Source organism: Hyla sarda, chromosome 1 (assembly GCF_029499605.1).
Source record: "Hyla sarda isolate aHylSar1 chromosome 1, aHylSar1.hap1, whole genome shotgun sequence".
NCBI classification, from domain to species: Eukaryota; Metazoa; Chordata; class Amphibia; order Anura; family Hylidae; genus Hyla; species Hyla sarda.
In genome coordinates this window covers 502527257-502546159 of record NC_079189.1, presented here as the reverse complement: position 1 = coordinate 502546159, position 18903 = coordinate 502527257, and the positions used below count along the sequence as shown (strand labels likewise).

Here is an 18903-nt window from a genome sequence, read left to right as displayed (position 1 = left end):
TCATTTTTTACACTCGCATGTTCTTGTAGACCCAATTTTACATTTTTACAAGGGGTAAAAGGAGAAAATTTAGACTTATATTTGTAGCCCAATTTCTCTCGAGTAAGCACATACCTCATATGTCTATTTAAAGTGTTCGGCGGGCGCAGTAGAGGGCTCAGAAGCGAAGGAGCGACAAGGGGATTTTGGAGAGTACGTTTTTCTGAAATGGTTTTTGGGGGGCATGTTGCATTTCAGAAGCCCCTATGGTGCCAGAACAGCAAAAAAACAAACAAAAAAAAACACATGGCATACCATTTTAGAAACTAGACCCCTTGAGGAACGTAACAAGGAATAAAGTGAGCCTTAATACCCCACAGGTGTTTCACGACTTTTGCATATGTAAAAAAATTTTTTTTTTTAAATCACTAAAATGTGGGTTCCCCCCCCAAATTTCACATTTTTGCAAGGGTTAATAGCAGAAAATACCCCCCCAAATTTGTAAAACCATCTCTTCTGAGTATGGAGGTAACGAACTACAATGCTCAGAAGAGGAGTCATAGTTGGCTTTTTGAGAGCAAATTTTGCTCGGGGGCATGTGGCATTTAGGAAGCCCCTATGGTGCCAGGACAGCAAAAAAAAAAAAAAAAAAAAAACACACATGGCATACTATTTTGGAAACTAGACCCCTTGAGGAACGTAACAAGGAATAAAGTGAGCCTTAATACCCCACAGGGGTTTTACAACTTTTGCATTCGTAAAAAAAATATATATATTTCACTAAAATGTGTTTCCCCCCCAAATTTCACATTTTTGCAAGAGCTAATAGCAGAAAATACTCCCCAAAATTTGTAAAACCATCTCTTCTGAGTATGGAGGTACCCCATAAGTTGACCTGAAGTGCACTACGGGCAAACTACAATGCTCAGAAGAGAAGGAGTCATATTTGGCTTTTTGAGAGCAAATTGGGGGGGCATGTTGCATTTAGGAAGCCCCTATAGTGCCAGGACAGCAAAATAACCCCCACATGGCATACCATTTTGGAAATTAGACCCCTTGAGGAACGTAACAAGGGGTACAGTGAGCATTTTCCCCCTACTGGTGTCTGTCAGATCTTTGGAACAGTGGGCTTTACAAAATTTTTTATTTGCACAGCCCACTGTTCCAAAGATCTGTCAGACACCAGTGGGGTGTAAATTCTCACTGCATTCATTACATTCCGTGAGGGGTGTAGTTCCCGAAATGGGGTCACATGTAGGGTTTTGTTTTTTTTTGCGTTTGTCAAAACCACTGTAACAATCAGCCACCCCTGTGCAAATCACCTCAAATGTATATGGTGCACTCTCCCTTCTGGGCCTTGTTGTGCGCCCCCAGAGCACTTTGCGCCCGCATATGGGGTATCTCCGTACTCGGGAGAAATTGCATAACAAATTTTGGGGGCTTTTTTCCCTTTTACCTCTTGTCAAAATGAAAAGTATAGGGCAACACCAGCATGTTAGTGTAAAAAATTTATATAAACATACTGGTGTAGACCCCAACTTCAGCTTTTCATAAGGGGTGAAAGGAGAAAAAGCACCTCAAAATTTGTTAGGCTATTTCTCCCGAGTACGGCGATACCCCATATGTGGCCCTAAACTGTTGCCTTGAAATACGACAGGGCTCCGAAGTGAGAGCGCCATGCGCATTTGAGGCCTGAATTAGGGATTTGCATAGGGGTGGACATAGGGGTATTCTACACCAGTGATTCCCAAACAGGGTGCCTCCAGCTGTTGCAAAACTCCAAACATGCTTGGATAGTCAACGGCTTTCAGGCAATACTGGGAGTTGTTGTTTTGCAACAGCTGGAGGCTCCATTTTGGAAACAGTGGCATACCAGACATTTTTCGTTTTTATTGGGGAGGGGAGGGGGGCTGTGTAGGGGTATATGTAGTGTTTTTTACTTATTTTATTTTGTGTTAGTGTAGTGTTTTTAGGGTACAGTCACATGGGCAGGGGATTACAGAGAATTTCCCGCTGCGAGTTTGAGCTGCTGCGCAAAATTTGCTGCATTGCAAACTTGCAGCCTGATACTCACTGTAAGCCCCCTGCTCATGTGAATGTACCCTGTACATTCACAGGGGGGGGGGGGGGAACCTCCAGCTGTTGCAAAACTACAACTCTAAGCATGCACAGTCTATAAGTGCATGCTGGTAGTTATAGTTTTGCAACAGCTGGAGGCACACGGGTTGTGAAACACTGAGTTAGGAAACAGACAATGTTTCACAACCAGTGTGCCTCCAGTTGTTGCACATTCTCAGGCATGCTGGAAGTAGCAGTTCGGCAACATCTTTAGAGCCAGATGTTGCCGAACTACAACTCCCAGCATGCTTGGAGTTGTAGTTTTGCAACATCTGGAGGACTACAGTTTGCAGACCACTAATACAGTGGTTTCCAATCTGTGCCCTTCCAGATGTTGCAAAACTACAACTCCCAGTATGCCAAAACTGTCCAGGCATGCTGGGAGTTGTAGTTCTGCAACATCTGAAGGGCCAGGTGTTACAGAACTACAACTCCCAGCATGCCTGGACAGTAAGGGCATGCTGAGGATGTGTAGTTTTGCAACATCTGGAAGGGCAAAGTGGTCTCCAAACTGTGGACCTCCAGATGTTGCAAAACTGCAACTCCGAGCATGCCCGGACACCAAGGGCTGTCTAGGCATGCTGGGAGTTGTAGTGTAAGGGGACCAGATGGAGCAGTCCAGATCGCTTTACGGCGGTCTGGACTGCTGCAAAGGTCCCGCAACTCCGGCGAAGATCCACTCACCTGTCGCCGCCACCGCCGCCGTATCCGGGTCTTCAGAGACGAGGTATAGACAGTCGCAGGGGTTAGGAGGAGGTGGCAGGCTTGCCACCTCGCTCCTATACTTCAGCATGGTCCTGGCTGTCTGTGACAACCGGGATAATGCAAAATTACCGGGCAGTCGGGTCCCAGAGACCCGATCAGCCCGGTATCGCCGCAGATCGAAGGGGGAATTTCCCTCGCAATTTGCGCCGATCACAGACATGGGGGGCCTACAAGGCCGTTTGCCCCGGATGCCTGCTGAAGCATTTCAGCAGGCATCCATTTCCGATATCTGCCCAGCGTACTCATACGTCATGGGTCCTTAAAGCCCAGAGTGTGGGGACGTATGCATACGTCATGGGTCCTTAAGGGGTTAAATACCGTGTTATGCATTTTTGGTAATACCGCTCAGCACTAAGTTAGTGCAGGCGATACTGATGATAGATTTCCTTTAAAGAAAACTTATTTTTGGAGAGAATAGCAAGCATGACTTATAGTCTTGTAAAAGACGTGGATAAGCTTAAATTTAATTCAGAGAGCCCAATATTCAGCACAAAGTTAACATTAATTGCAAACAATGTTCACTTTATAACATGAAAGAATCAAATGTGGCAATACTGAAGAAATAATTATTTTAATAAAAAAAAAATTATATATATATCTATCTTTCACTTGGCATATTTATTTATATGTGTAGGCTTTTGTTAGGATTGTGAGGGTTCCTTTTCCAGGATCCTCAAATGTCCTGAAGTAAAAGGAATTTGAATATTCCAGAACTACTCTAGCAATGTTCATAGAGTACTATCATTTGCCTTACAGATGCAAGCCGGCTGCAATAACTACTGCACAACCAGGCCAGATTCTGTTTTGATGATGGGCAAAGTGGTAGATTTTAACCATTGCAATGTTAAAGGGGGCACAGGTGCTTTGCAGACCACACCCTCTTCTACACTTAAAACTACTACTATCAGACACATTTTAACATGTAATGCACCTTCGTGTATGGCAGCATCCCCTTTATAAGGGTTAGCATATTCTCCAGGTTTGCAATAGGTAAATAAAAACTCTTGATACCATGTATTCCCAAAAACCAAGAAGATGCTGCTAAATAACTCAATCCAATAGAGAAAATAGATTGTTAACTCCACTAGGGATAAGAAGATCTTAAATCAACACAATGTTTAAGTATGTAGAAAAAAAAGGTAGTAACAAATCAACACACTAGAACATTACTTATTTACAATCTACTTACCCCAACAAATTACTTTATTAAGACTGGCTCAATGTGATTAAGAAAAAAGCAATGTTATGTTCTCAGTCCTGTAAATTGCATTTTAATCAATGACATTTGCTTTATACTAATGCAGCAAATAAAATGATATCCTTAAATTGTTTTTAATTATCCAATTAGGTGGGCTTTAATTTTAAACGGACACATTTACTTTATTTCAATTAACCAAATTCTGCCCATATGACAGCACACATTTCAAATTTCGTTACCAAACAATTCCAATTCCATCCAATTGCTAGTAGGGTGTTATGGTTCCAAAATGGAACCTCTGCTGCCACCATGTGGAAAACAGATCTCACTGTACATGATCTATAAACTGTAGATACAAAATATTGCACAAAATATTTCCTTGCACAAAAATGATATGGTTACGAAATCCAACAATTTATGCGTGTATGTATGATGTATGGTTTAATGACGTTGCACCTTGATAAGGCATTTTACGTATTACACTATCTTTTAGCACATTCTTCAGTTGCATGTATGATCAATTTATTCAGTCAATATTGTTACTGTCCCATTCTGTACAATGCTATGCATTTTGTATTTAACAAGCAGTGGTGTATATACGATTATATGTTAATAAAGCTTTGTATTTTTTTCCACTTATCTGCATACTGTCTTGTTCTGTTGGTCAAGTTGTATTGGTTCAATATGGAATATCACCTACCTTGTTTCCCTGAAAATAAGACAGTGTCTTGTATAAATTTTTGCTCCCAAAGGTGAACTAGGTGTTATTTTCAGGGAATGTCTTATTTTTCCATTTAGAAAAATCCACAGTGTACAGTGGATTATCTCGTCTCTTCTCCCTCAGCATCCTCCCTGTGCCAATGGATTGAATCCACTGGCACAGAACAGGGGTAAGGCTGGGAGGGAAGGGGGAGTCTAGAGAATCCAGTGGGATTCATGAGTCCTCCCCCCCCTTTACCGGACATTATTCCCCCCAGGCACCCGTGTGTCTGTGCCTCACATTACATTGCCCGCCTCCTACCCCGCACAACTCACTGTCGCAGAGCGAGGAGCAGGCGGTGGCTACTGTCGTCCTGGTGTGACGGCACAGGCTCTGGGTTGACGAGTGATGTTCCACTGCGCCGGCCGCCACAGCTCACTGGTTGAAAGTGACCGTGCACTCAATTGGAACAATAGGTCTTATTTTCAGGGGATGCCTTATTTTCGGGGGAAAGACTAAGAATTATGGCTTGTCACATAGACAAAATAGTGCATGAAGCAGCACTAAACAAAAAACTGCTACCTTTATTTTAGCAGTTCTTTAAAATGGTCAAAGCAATAAACTGGAAAAGCATGTAAAACCAACACATTTTGAATAAAAAAATTCTTAGTCTGGATTTGCTCAGAATAACCATTTACACATAGATTACATGAAAACAGATATGCAAGACACACTATAGTAATTAAGCAAATATAATGATAGCAATTAGAATTGATATTCAATCATCAATAGAGCAAGAGAAGGTTTGTTATCCGAGTTAACCCTTTAGAAAAGGTAGAATTTGAGAACATGGATCCCAAAAAACTTCTGTACTACATAGTACTCTGATCCAATCTTCCTCTTCAGGGGATGCTTTTGTAGGCAGAGTCACCTTTCCAATGGTGCCAGGAATAAGAAGGTATCTTGACTTTATAAATTATTACTCTGCCTCTGTTATATACAGAATCTGTTGCACAGAATGTAATCTTTTGTGGCAAGCACTAAGCGTCCCCTGAATAAAATAATACAACAGCATTTGAGGGGTGCAGGAATTCCATCGAGAAAGTCAGAAAACCTGAGAGGGAGTAGGGCATTTCGCAATAGAGAAGTTTATTGGTTCCACGTTCAGGATTTGATCTTTCCTAAAGGTTTAAAGGGGTACTCCGACGCTAAGACATTTTATCTCCTATCCAAAGGATAGGGGATAAGATGCCTGATCGAGGGGGTCCCGCCGCTGGGGACCCCCGTGATCTTCCACGTTGCACCCCGTTAGAATCAGTCCCCGGAGCGTGTTCACTCCAGGTCAGATTACTGGCGATCACGGGGACGGAGCATAGTGATGTCACGGCTCCACCCCGTGTGACGTCACGCTACACCCCCTAAATGCAAGACTATGGGAGGGGGCGTGACAGCTGCCACGCCCCTCCAATAGACTTGCATTGAGGGGGCGGAGTGTGACATCACTATGCTCCGTCCTCGTGGTAGAGATGGACTCAGCCTGAGGACCTCCAGCGGTTCAGGAAGCCGCTAAAGGTGGGTGCTGCATGGTAGATCCCGGGGGGTCCCCAGCGGCGGGACCCCCGCGATCTGACATCTTATCCCCTATCCTTTGGATAGGGGATAAGATGTCTAGGGGCGGAGTACCCCTTTAAATAGAAGACCTTATTTTGCACTATTGATAATCATATATAATTATATTTTCTAATTTATTATACTGTGCCTACATATCTGTTTTTATGTTGGGACGTAATGTGTGTAAATGGTTATTCTGATTGAATGGTAATTTTAAAGAAATCGCTACAATAAAAGGAGAAAGTTTTTTGGAGTGCTGGCTTGTGCACTATTTTGTTCATGTAGAATCCTGGAAGTAGAGAAATGCACCACACCCAAGGTGAGCTGACTACCTGTGACTGTTAAACGATTGTTTGTGCAGGACGAAATTATTGAGTGGTTGTGCTCATCGGTCCCTGTTCCCATTGGGTTCACAACCTAACTGCAGTATGTTTTTGGATAGTGAAAGAAATCATTAGTACCCCCCCCCCCCCCCAAGGGACCCCACTCAGCCACAATTCAATGGAAACTTTCACTCGTTTCATGCTATCTATAATTAAAAGAACTCTCTATATACGTAAATAGGGAAAGGTCTGTCTATCAGGTCTAGGGATCGCCCTGATGTATGCTTTCTTCACAATTTATGGGACTTGTAAAAACGCCCACATACAGGGATTCCCTATCTGTTAGTCCCGATGAGTTCAAATGGAGCAGCATTGTACATGCTCGACTTTTGATCTATTTTTACAGGGAGCAAAGGACCCCTGTTCCAGTAATTGTGGGGGTCTCCGCAGCGGCCTCTCATCAATCCAGCAGTTATTACTAGCTATTGTTAACTACAAACTGCTAACTACTGTTTGTTAGCAGAAAATATTTGATGGCATGAAAAGCTTCTTTGTGTTTACATTGCACAGCATTCTGAAAATGAAGGTAAATCTCAAAATAACCAGAACAGATTATACTCAAGAACTTTTCAAAACCCGTCCTTGATTTAGAAGAATGCTTACCACACATTCAGCACCACCACTGAATTGCATTAAGCATGTCAAAAATAATAATGTGCATATATTATAGCCAGCCTGTCCCTGATAATGTACAGCACAAGGATAAAATTTCACTCGTGTTCATAGTTTGGCGCATTCTCAGTCCTATGGGCATGATCAAATGATGATAATCTAAGATTCTCATCTACTTATACTGAAACCTGAACCTAAAGAATATATTCATTCCCCTTATGCTTGTCTCCCTTAGTGACCTTTCACACTGTCTCACCTTTTATACTTCTACAAAACAGAAAACAATTTAAACCCCCTTCCCAGCTACAAGGTCAATATGTCTCGGCATACCGGTACAGGCAAGAGGCAGAAGGGAAAACTGGAAAACCTCCTCACGTTGTTGTATTGTATTGTAGCATTATATGCTCAAATGCAAAGGGATAATATAAATACATAAAAAAATTGTGTGATTCTTAGCTTAACCCCTTAAGGACCCAGCAATTTCCCCCCCTGGACACAGCCAATTACCTTTTTTGAGTTTTTGTTTCTTCTGCCTCGCCTTTTCAGAGCCAGAACTCTTATTTTCATCCATAAAAGTCATGAGGGCGACTGCATTTTACAGTAAAAATGACATGTTCTTTTCATTCTGCTCCCCGATAGGATTAAAATGATACCCATGTTTACATTCTTTACTTTTATACGGGGCTGTATGAGGGCAAATTTTTTACGTTAGGACTTGTACTTTTTATCCGTACTTTTGCGTTCGTGTGACTTATTGTTTATTATCCCATTTTTGCTGGCATGTGATATGTGACCAAAAACGACATCATTAACATTACAGGTCGGAAATTTACTCATGTGAGGATACCAAATACAGGACCTTTTCTTTTTAGTTTAAAACAGGTTATATCAAGTAAGGACTCTAAAGGGTTGCCACCTCTTCTTCAGCCTGATTTGGTAAACTGTGTAGAACAATGTATGACTAGGTGAAATTGGAACATAGTAAGCTAACCAAGATTTAGTGTCTAAATTGACAAAGAAAAAAAAAAGTAAAGAAATAACCTAATTACAGTCTTGGACAAAAGCAGAGTGCTTACCACAGAATGTAGCAGACTAGGAAGATCTAGTTTTGAAAGGTGACAACTATTTCAAGATTCCAGGTATTCAGAACTAAAGAATCCATTAGCTACACAAGTTCGGAAACTTAGTAATAATAAGAGAAACATCAAGGATGATATGTTCCTTTGATAGACAAATATCGAAACTCCGGGAATAATCATCTCCTGAGGAGACCTGTTGGGTATCTCTATGTTCTTATGTTAATTTCTATGCTACAGCTGTTATACTATAAAGCAATAATGGACATCAAGGAATGCTTCCGATAATTTTTTTTTAACTTTCTGCTGCACGTGTACACGGTGGAATTTCCACAGCAGATGTTTCAGCTATGGAAATCTAGATTCCGGCATCCACAGAAAGAATAGAAGTCTATTCTTTCTGCAGATTTTGCTTGTAAAATGCATTGCTATGAGATGGCCCATTTCCAAGCAGTCGTGGCGATCCTTATTTAAGTATACAGAATGTCTGCTCGTGTTTTCCAGGAAGACATTATGCACATTTTACACCATGCGAACATACCCTAAAGAGGAATTTCAGAAATATATATAACTAAATTGTAAGGTCGTGGAGACTACCATTAATTCAACTTAATTGGGTATAATTAATAATTTCCCCCTGTTGTTTTCATGACCGCACATCTAAAAACTAACAGAGAATCTCCTAGGGTAGGACCACAGCACTAATGACTCTGTACCAAAAGGCCATGTTGTCATTAGCCATGACGTCAAATCTTCTCTAAGCACTACCAAATTGATATTTTTTCCAGGAATCTGCATTGCAAATCTGCTTTACCATGGCTGTGGCACCTACGGCTCAGAAGGGAGGAACTGCTCTAATGGAATGGGCCTACTGGAAAAGGGTCTAATGAAAGAGGACCTACCTAGCAATAAAATTAACCTTTGTTCATATCTTTTGTCCTTTATTAATTTACATGCTGCCCGAGTTATACAACTAACTCACACTGCCTGTCTTTATGTGCTGTATGCAGATACTCTAAAGTACCCAGTGAGATGCAGCTAACAGTGTGAGTTAAGACCACTTAAAGGGATACCCCGCCCCTAGACATCTTATCCCCTATACAAAGGATTGGGGATAAACGGGATAAGATGTCTGATCGCTGGGACATTCAGCGCACAGAAGCTTGAAGCTTCAGTGTTCGTGAGGTCATGCCACGTTCCCCTTTACTCATGTCTATGGGAGAGGGTGTGAATGCTAGTTCAACCTAGTTTGCGGGGGGTTTCAGCAACAACCCCTGCGATCAGACATCTTATACCCTATCCTTTGGATAAGTCAAAAGAACTAATAAGTATACGCAAGGCATACGCCATAGTCTCTATATTATTATTTAATAATAGCCTATCCTGCACTATATAAGGAGAATAAAAAAAATAATCCTGGAGTGCTTCTTTACACACTGTTCCAAATTATTATGCAAATTATATTTTTCTCATTTTCCTTAACAATTGATGTAAAAAAAAATAGTCAGCAGTATCCTCATGATATCAACTATTAAGAGTACAATTAATATGTTATTGAACAAACCTCCTAATGATAACATTTATTTTTTTTTAAACATACATTTCAATGTTGCAAATTATTACGCAAAAAAAGTTTCAACACACGTTATAGGTTGTAAAGAACTGAAAATTGTCATTTGTTGTGTTTGCAACATATTTACTGAAGTCAAAAGCTATTTCAATCAAACTTAGCATTTTAAAGGGGTACTCCTGTGAAAACCTTTTTTCTTTTAAATCAACTGGTGCCAGAAAGTTAAACAGATTTGTAAATTACTTCTATTAAAAAATCTTAATCCTTCCTGTACTTATTAGCTGCTGAATACTACAGAGGAAATTCTTTTCTTTGTGGAATTCTCTCTGATGACATCACGAGCACAGTGCTCTTTGCTGACATCATTATAATAATAATAACTCTTTATTTATTGTTGTCCTGAGTGGGATTTGAACCCAAGGCCCCACCACTGCAAGGCCGCAGTGCTAACCACTGAGCCACCATGCTGCCCTTAGCATACATCTGCTATGCACGGTTGCTAAAATGGACAGAGATCTCAGCAGAGAGCACTGTGCTCATGATGTCATCAGTGTTCCAAAAATAAAGGAATTTCCTCTGTAGCATTCAGCAGCTAATAAGTACTGGAAGGATTAAGATTTTTTAATAGAAGTAATTTACAAATATGTTTAACTTTCTGGCACCAGTTGATTTAAAAGAAAAAAGGTTTTCACCAGAGTACCCCTTTAACTTTCAAACATTTTAACAGGTCACGTTACTTTTTAACTTATGACCCCTTATTTGATAGCCGATTCACAAGTCTTGCATCCATTGAACTTGTGAGTTTATGGACAGTTTCTGCTTCAATTTGTTTGCAAGATGTCAGAATAACCTCCTAAAGCTGTTTGGAAGTAAACTGCCTTGCACCATCATGGATCTTTTGCTTGAGGATGCTCCAAAAGTTCTCAATAGGATTGAGGTCAGGGGAGAATGGAGGCCACACCATGACTTTCTCTCCTTTTATCCCCATAGCAGCCATTGAAGCAGAGGTATTTTTTTCAGCATGAGATGGTGCATTGTAATGCATAAAGATGATTTTATTACGGAAAGCAGTCATCTTTACACCTTCGGGGACCCTAAAGGGGCCGACCAGCTCTCTTCCCATGATTCCGGACCAAAACCTGACTCCACCACTGCCTTGCTGATGTCGCAGCCTTGTTGGAACAGCGTGAACGTCCCCCAACCATCTGCTACTCCATCCATCTGGAACATCCAGGGTTGTACGGCACTCATCAGTCAACAGGACTGTTTGAAAATTAGTCTTCATGTATTTTTCTGCCCAATGCAGCCGTTTCTGCTTGTGAGCATTGGTTAGTGGTGGCTGAATAGAAGGTTAATGCACAGTTGCAAGATTCTTGAGGACTCTACACCTTGATGTCCGTGGGACTCCAGAGGCATCAGCAGCTTCAAATATCTGTTTGCTGCTATGTAATGGTATCTCTTGATCAGATGCATGGATCTGGCAGAGATCCTCCTCAATGTGCCTTTATATGAACAAACTCGTCCGTGTTCTGAATCAGCAACAAATCTCTTAATAGTGCAATGATCACGCCTATTTTTTGTGTGAAATATCTAACGTTTTCATACCTCATCCAAGGCATTGAACTATTTCACTCTTTTTGGCAGCAGAGAGATCCTTTTTGTTCCCCATATTACTTGAAAATGGTGCTCTGCTTAATAATTTGGAACACCCACCTTTAGTAGTTTTTCCTTAAATTGGGCTCACCTGGCAATCTAATTATCACAGGTGTAAGAAATTGTTTTCAGTGATCGAAAGAGCCCTGAGACACAATGCCATCCAAGAGTTAAACTGAAAAACAAAATATTTAATCTCTATGACACTTAAATAGAATTTGCATAATAATATGGAACAGGGTGTAATAGCATGTCCAAATACATTTAACAAAGAAGTTGACCTTTTAATATACATGCAATAATTTCTAAATATAAAATAATAATACCAATAAAATAATATGACATTTAAATATGTGTGTGTGTGTGTGTGTGTGTATAGTCATTCTGTTGTAGGGCAGTTTTAATTGAGATTTCACTTTTTTCGTAACACGCTAAATGCCTTCAGTCATAAAGGCAGAAAACACCCCGACAATATTATGGATCATCCTCCAAGTTTCACTATAAGTAGGGTGCACTTTGTCTTAGAGACTTTTTTTGTCTAGAAACACTCATAACATGCATACATTATTACCAAAGAGCACTAGTTTGGTTTCATCTTTGCACAAAAAAATCATCCCAGAAGGACTGCACTTTGTAACTTTTGGAAAGCTCAGTCTCTTTTTTTTATGCTTTTCTTTAAGCTGTGGGGTCGTCCTTGGCCTTCGTCCATATAGTCTCGTTCTGTCCAGTGTACGGTATATGGTATGGTTAGAAAACATAACTTAAGATGTATCCATCTCTGCTTTATGTTCTATTAATGTTGTATGTGGTTTTTAACACCTTTATCTGCCACCTCTCTACGTGCTAGATAATGTGCAGAGCAGGGGCAAATCCCCATATCAAACCTCTTCCACTCTAGACAGCTCCTGACACAGACAGAGGTGACGGCAGGGATCACCACATCTGACTTCAGAGACTATAAAACTTCCTTTAGGACATTGTCAGGCTATTTGGTACCGATATAATCAGATGTTATGATATGAAAGATATATTAAAGATGTATGAATCAAAATGATTCAATTTAATGAATTTTCCCCAAGTGAGGAAGTTTGAGAAAAACTGTATGTTTGAGAAACACAGAGTGGAATGTGTGAAGTAATCAAAATGGATTACTCAAGACAATACCCATGATGTTTGACAAGTCTCCAAGGAAAGTACTGGAGAGTGAAACTCATTGTCTGTCATTTTGACTCCAATGAGGGGGGGGGGGGGGTGTCTGCTCTTTACACCTGGATACAGGTGTGTGTGTGTTTGTGTGTGTAACAATGGGTTGTATTTGCATTCTATTTATTTGTATCTCTGGACATCTATTTGAGATACCTGAGAAGTATCAATGGCATTGTCTTGGATTATGTGTATACAGGTGATAAGGTGGCCAAAATAGTCTTGAATCTGTAACACAATTATAGAAAATTAATGTTTAGCTGTGAAGTCATGTAACTAGATATGTGACTAGCCCTGCTTTCCATATACACACCCACCAGTCATCATTGGATGACATTATATTTGTTTGGGTGGACCCTTAAGATAGGAAACCGGTTAAAATATGGGTGAGGGAGGAAGAGAGAAAAACTACAGGGAATACAGAAAGAGGGACCCCATCCTAATTACTCAAGTTCCTAGAGGCTACCTGAAGGGGCATAATCATTAAGAGCAAGGGAGAAAAGCATCAGTTCATTAGTAATGTTTTCTCTGATAACCGGTTATGACTACAGGCATTCCCATGGACCCCGGGCAGCCATTTTTCTTTCATCCAGAAGTGCTTTCTTATTTGATTAAGTTACCTCCTTTAATGTGGACGGAATAATCTCATGGGAGGAGCAGACCTGGCTTATATATAACCTCAATTATGAGATGGTAATAGTAATTTATAAGCCACACCCCCTTCTACTGCAGATGAATGGGGTGTGTCTTATGGGGATCAATGCAATGAGCAAATTGCATATTAGCATAGTCTAAATGGGATTTTCCTCTGCTCCCCCATGAGATAATTCCCACGAGGAAACTTAATTTAAGTCTTCCTAATTAGTAGCGTACTTTAAATTATATTTTTAGTACTGTATCCTACAAGGTATAGTTGTGGTTAGAACTGGGCGGGGTTTACTCCCATTTTATATATAGGAAATGCATATTTGATATCATTTGATGTGATTATCTCTATGCAAATGAATCAATTGATATCTGAACTAACCTACTACTTTGACTAAGTTTAATCTTGTTAAATAATATACTAATACATAATTGATTGATATCTAACCTTATGTCATTGATATTCTTTATATCATTTCATTTATATTATGGTCTGTTTTTATTACTCTTAAATGTTAATCAATTGTAACCAATAAATGTACATATCATTTTTATAATAACTGCGTTATTTTATTATATTGCAAAAGTTACTTCTACCACTACTTCAAAGAACTCATATCTGGGAAAATAGTCTTGCCCAGATATGGTGAATTGCATTGTTTGTATATTTTTGGCAATTCATAATGGTCATAATATTTTTTATATTTTTGTTTACCAGAATTAATTCATATATGAGTTATTAACCCCAACAACATTACAGCAGCAGGTAAGTACTGTAAGGCCTGAACAGTTCAAATAAACGTAAAATACAATTCTGTATAATTTTCTGGAATGATTGGACTTTAAAAAATAAAAACCCTCTAAAATACCTCTTTAACACAATGTATCAGGGGGGTGCACCCTGGTATAGGTCAGCATACCGTTCTGCTCCAATGCCAACTCTGCCACATGCAGCATAGTTTTATATGAAAAATAGCTTAAGGAGTTAAATAGAAAAGTGATAAGATGCCATTTTTTTTTAAAGATAAAACTGTCCCACAGAACATACCATGCATTTCTAAACGGTACAAACAGCATACATATTTCACACATTTGTCAGCTTATAGAAAATGTGACATCCATTAACAGACGTAAATGCACAAGCGCTGCAACTGTTCTTAACTACAGAAATAGAAGCTTTAACAAACCACAAAGAATAGTGCCCTATCTGTTTTGATTAATTCAAGTGTCCTATGGAGTTTATCCAGTACAGCAATTACAAAGCTGTCCTTACCCATCAGCCTCACTCAGCCCTGTATGTATTGTACAGTATCACTTACATGCACTAAGTTGCGTACAATTTTCCACATGGAGTCAGTAAGCAAAACATAAATATGTGCAAACCATGCAAACATAGCAATGGTCTCTAGTACAAAGGCATCACCATCAACTGGCCTACAAGTGAATTTATTGGATTTTTATTCTTTTTGCTCAAGCAGTATGCTGGGGAAAGCAGCAGATGCCCTGCTCCTAGCATACTTTTCACAGATAGCGTTGCGAGGGACATATGTGTATAGAAGTGATGCAGGGGACAGATCTATATCACAGGGGGGCAATATACAAAGCTAGTGCTGCAGTGGGCGATATCCATAGCTAGCGCAGGGGGAGGGGCGGGGGGCAGATATATAGCGCTATATGTCTTGCCCCCCTCCCCCGGGCTGCGCTACCTATAGATCTTGCCCTCCTGCAGGGCTTCAATACATATGGTCCTGCAGCGTGTCAGGGCAGCAGCGAAATGCAGCGCAATGCTTCCCTGGCCACCAGTGTAGTTTAACATTACAATCCTCGTTAATTACTTTAAAAACTCTGCCGGGAGCCCTGATTGGCCCCTTGGTGCCGGCCATTCAGGGCTCCCGGTGGGGTACTTGAAAATTAAAGTAAAAACACACACAATCTGCATCACAGGGGAGTGAAGCATGCCACCGGCTCCCCTGGTTACTAACTTCTGATCGCATTGGGTCACAGAAGTAAGTACTACTACCACCAATATGGAACAGACTTTGTTCCATGATGGGGGAAGTAGTGAAAGCACTAATCTAGCCTCCCAGCTGTCTGCAGACTCCCGAAGCCGGGGAACTACTACTCCCATCATGAAAAGGAGTCTGTTACATGATGGGAGTAGTAGTAGTCCCAGCTGCAGGAGTCTGTAGACGGCTGATACTAACAGATTAAAAATTGATGCAAATGGATGCCACTCTCTGTTAGTAGAATGGTCCTTTTAGGAGGCAATAACTGAAAATATTAACGGAGGACAATGGCCATGTGAACGTTGCGGAGGTCCGGTAAGCTAAAATGCCAGAGGAAGGTCCCCTTCCCTGCCAACTCACTTATGTAGCCTGGAATAGCCAGGCGAGATCAGTGGATAGCTGATCACACTGTGTAATGCTATGCCATAAGCATAGCATTAAACAGTGAGTGCAATCTAATGATTCCATAATAAATCCACAGAAGTCGGTTGAGCAGTCAAATTCCTTGTAAGCATACGTATTATCAATCCCATTGATTGATAATTATACTTGGGACAACATTGTCTACATTCACATCCAATGTTTTTCATTACTCCTATACAACTTTTTCTTCCATTTTCAGTTCATGGCACCTGTGCAGGATGTCTCAATGGTAAATGACAACAAACAGAACCTGTGTATCCAAATGTCGTAATTACATTCTGTTCATTCTGAACCAGCTTCATGATAATCTACCATACTAATGCAAGGAAATAGTAGGTGACAACGGAAGAAAGAGTTTAACAGGATCAGGACTCAAGAGAACAGAAAAAATAGTTACCTTTTTCACCTTGTTTTTTTCTCTCTCGGAGTGCAGTTAATGCTTCAGATTGAAATACCCATATATATATATATAAGAGCAATCCTGTCTTAATGAGGTTATCCAACATAAGGTGATTTAGTATGTATGTGCCAGACAGTAATGGACATGCTTAGGAAGGATCTGCGTTTGTCTTGTGGCTAAATGGCTATGTTGTGAGATTACCATAAAGCTGAAGCTATCTTTATGTGAACTGGTTCCTGTTGGAGTTTGCTCCCTTAGAGGAGTTCTCCGGTGCTTACACATCTTATCCCCTGTCCAAAGGATAGGGGATAAATGCCTGATCGCGGGAGTCCCACCGCTGGGGACCCCCGGGATCTTGCACGTGGCACCCCGTTTGTAATCAGTCCCCGGAGCGTGTTCGCTCAGAGTCTGATTACCGATGACCACAAGGCCGGCGACGTGTGACGCATCCTTTGGATAGGGGATAAGATGTCTAAGCACCGGAGAACCCCTTTAAACTACAAATCCCATCATTCCTTGTTAGTACAAGGTCACTTTTCTCCCTCCCACATAGACACCCCACCCAGTGAAACACACCTGTGATTTCTTCACTTCAATAGACAAGTGTTTTCTGACCAGGGTACCTCCAGCTGTTGCAAAAACTGAATGATCTTCCTCCCACCGAACAGTTGCTCCACCCATTGAAGCAAAGACTCCCCCTGATCACCTGACTAGTGATGTAGTGTCTACAACCTCACTGCAACCTGGGAAAACTGTGATTTTTGTATGCGGTTAAAAATAAATCTTGGGGAAGAATCCCAGAATTGCAAGACCATCATGAAACATAGGTACAGACACTATATTATGAAAAACACTAACTTTACAGCCCCTGTAGCATAGCCCTAAAAATCCTAGAATACCCCTTTAATAGAAAGCAGTCGTCATCAAAAAAAGTTTTGATATAATGTACAGTAATACAATCCTAACAACTTCTTAAATGCATGTTAAAATAAAAAAATAAACTAAGGGTCTCCCTACATGAACCGGCCGCAAGTCCTGATGGCCTGGCATGAGTCCAAAATCTCAGACTGCAGGCGGAACATGTGACTAGCACAGTGAAGTTCCCTGCCTGTCAATCACCACAGCAGGGTGCACTCTTGACATGGCCGGCAGCGTCATCAGGCCCCGCCCCCTGAGTAGAGCGCTGGCTAAATGTCAGTGCAGCGCTGCTGTAAGAGAAGGATCAGGTCTTCCCCCAGCCTGATAGAGGACTTCTATTGCTCAGATTGAGGTCTCCAAGTAAGTAGTGCACAGAGTCATAGATATATATATATATATATATATATATATATATATATATATATATATATATAGATCAGTGTTTCACAAACTAGGGTGCCTCCAGCTGGTAGTTGTAGTTTTGCAACAGCTGAAAACACCATGGTTGGGAAACACTGATTATATATATATATATATATATATATATATATAATATATATACACACACATACAAAGGGCAGAAGTGAGCCCAGACAGGCTTCAGATGATGTTGGGCCTGCCGGGCCACATCCCCTTCCTCCCTCACACACGGCAGAAGGCTGAGCTGCAAACTGAAGGAGGAGGAAGAAAAAAAAAAGGTATTTATAAGCTGTTTGAAGAAAAAAAAAAAAAAAGGAGGAATAGTGTCAGTGAGAGAATCAGGTACAGATGGGGGGGGGGGGGGGGGGGATTAGGGACAGTTTTGTTGATGATAGGTACTCCAAAATACTATAACAACGTGTAACAGCTGTGGGAGATTAGCTTTGTAGAACGAGTCTAACAGTGGCAAAATAATATATTCAGAGACAGGGACACAGAAGTAAATTTTAAACAGGGCTTTTTATTTTTAACAAACTTTAGGCATTAACAAATACAAAATAAATCCTGCTTGTCCACTGGCAACTATACAAAATCTTCCCTCTAAGAATGTAGGTAGCTAGGTAGGTATGTAAGTAGGTAGGTACCAAATCTGTCACTCATCCCATAAAAAGCAAGACCTGATAAAAGGACTTACCGAATTCCTTAAGTGTCGCAAAGGTTTTAACAATTTCCAGGATTCCCCACATCTAACCCAGCATTTCCTTGAAGACATATGCTCTCCCTGAAACCAGGTGTCCACATACCACAGGTGGGTCTCTGGCCTGCAGATCATGCTGAGATTTGTAGTTCCAAAACTGTTTAAAGACAATGGTCGGCAAATTTCGGCCTTAACAAAACTGAATAAGAGTTCATTAAAAGACAAAGCCTAGTAAGAGCTATCATTTCATGTTTTCACAAATACAACCTTGCCATAATACTCTCCAAAGCTTTGATAAGTACACGATACACATGAACGCAGACAGATCTGTATCAAATAATTCAGCATTATGTATGCCAAGTGTCTAGCCAAAAAAAGAAAAAAAAATACCTTGGATAGGAAAGAACTTTCTGATTTTATTTCCTCTCCCACTGAGGGAGACTGGAAATAAAACATCTTCACGAATTCAGAAGAGTTCCCCGTCAACTCTCCTTCCTGTACATCAAAGAGAAGCGCGCTCTACGTG

General features: G+C 40.6%; 1 protein-coding gene across 5 annotated transcripts in view; it reads right to left on the bottom strand.

Moving 5' to 3' along the window:
* FBXL17 (F-box and leucine rich repeat protein 17) overlaps positions 1-18903 on the bottom strand; it is a 743798-nt gene that overhangs the window by 626175 nt on the left and 98720 nt on the right. Inside the window, exon 5 of one of the 5 annotated variants that reach the window (XM_056537502.1) lies at positions 18378-18534. The exons of the other annotated variants lie outside the window; for them this stretch is intronic. Within the exon in view, the coding sequence (XP_056393477.1) occupies positions 18427-18534 (108 nt within the window). The 3' untranslated portion in view covers positions 18378-18426. Of the gene's footprint in view, positions 1-18377; positions 18535-18903 lie in introns of those variants that run through there. 5 annotated transcript variants of the gene reach the window in all.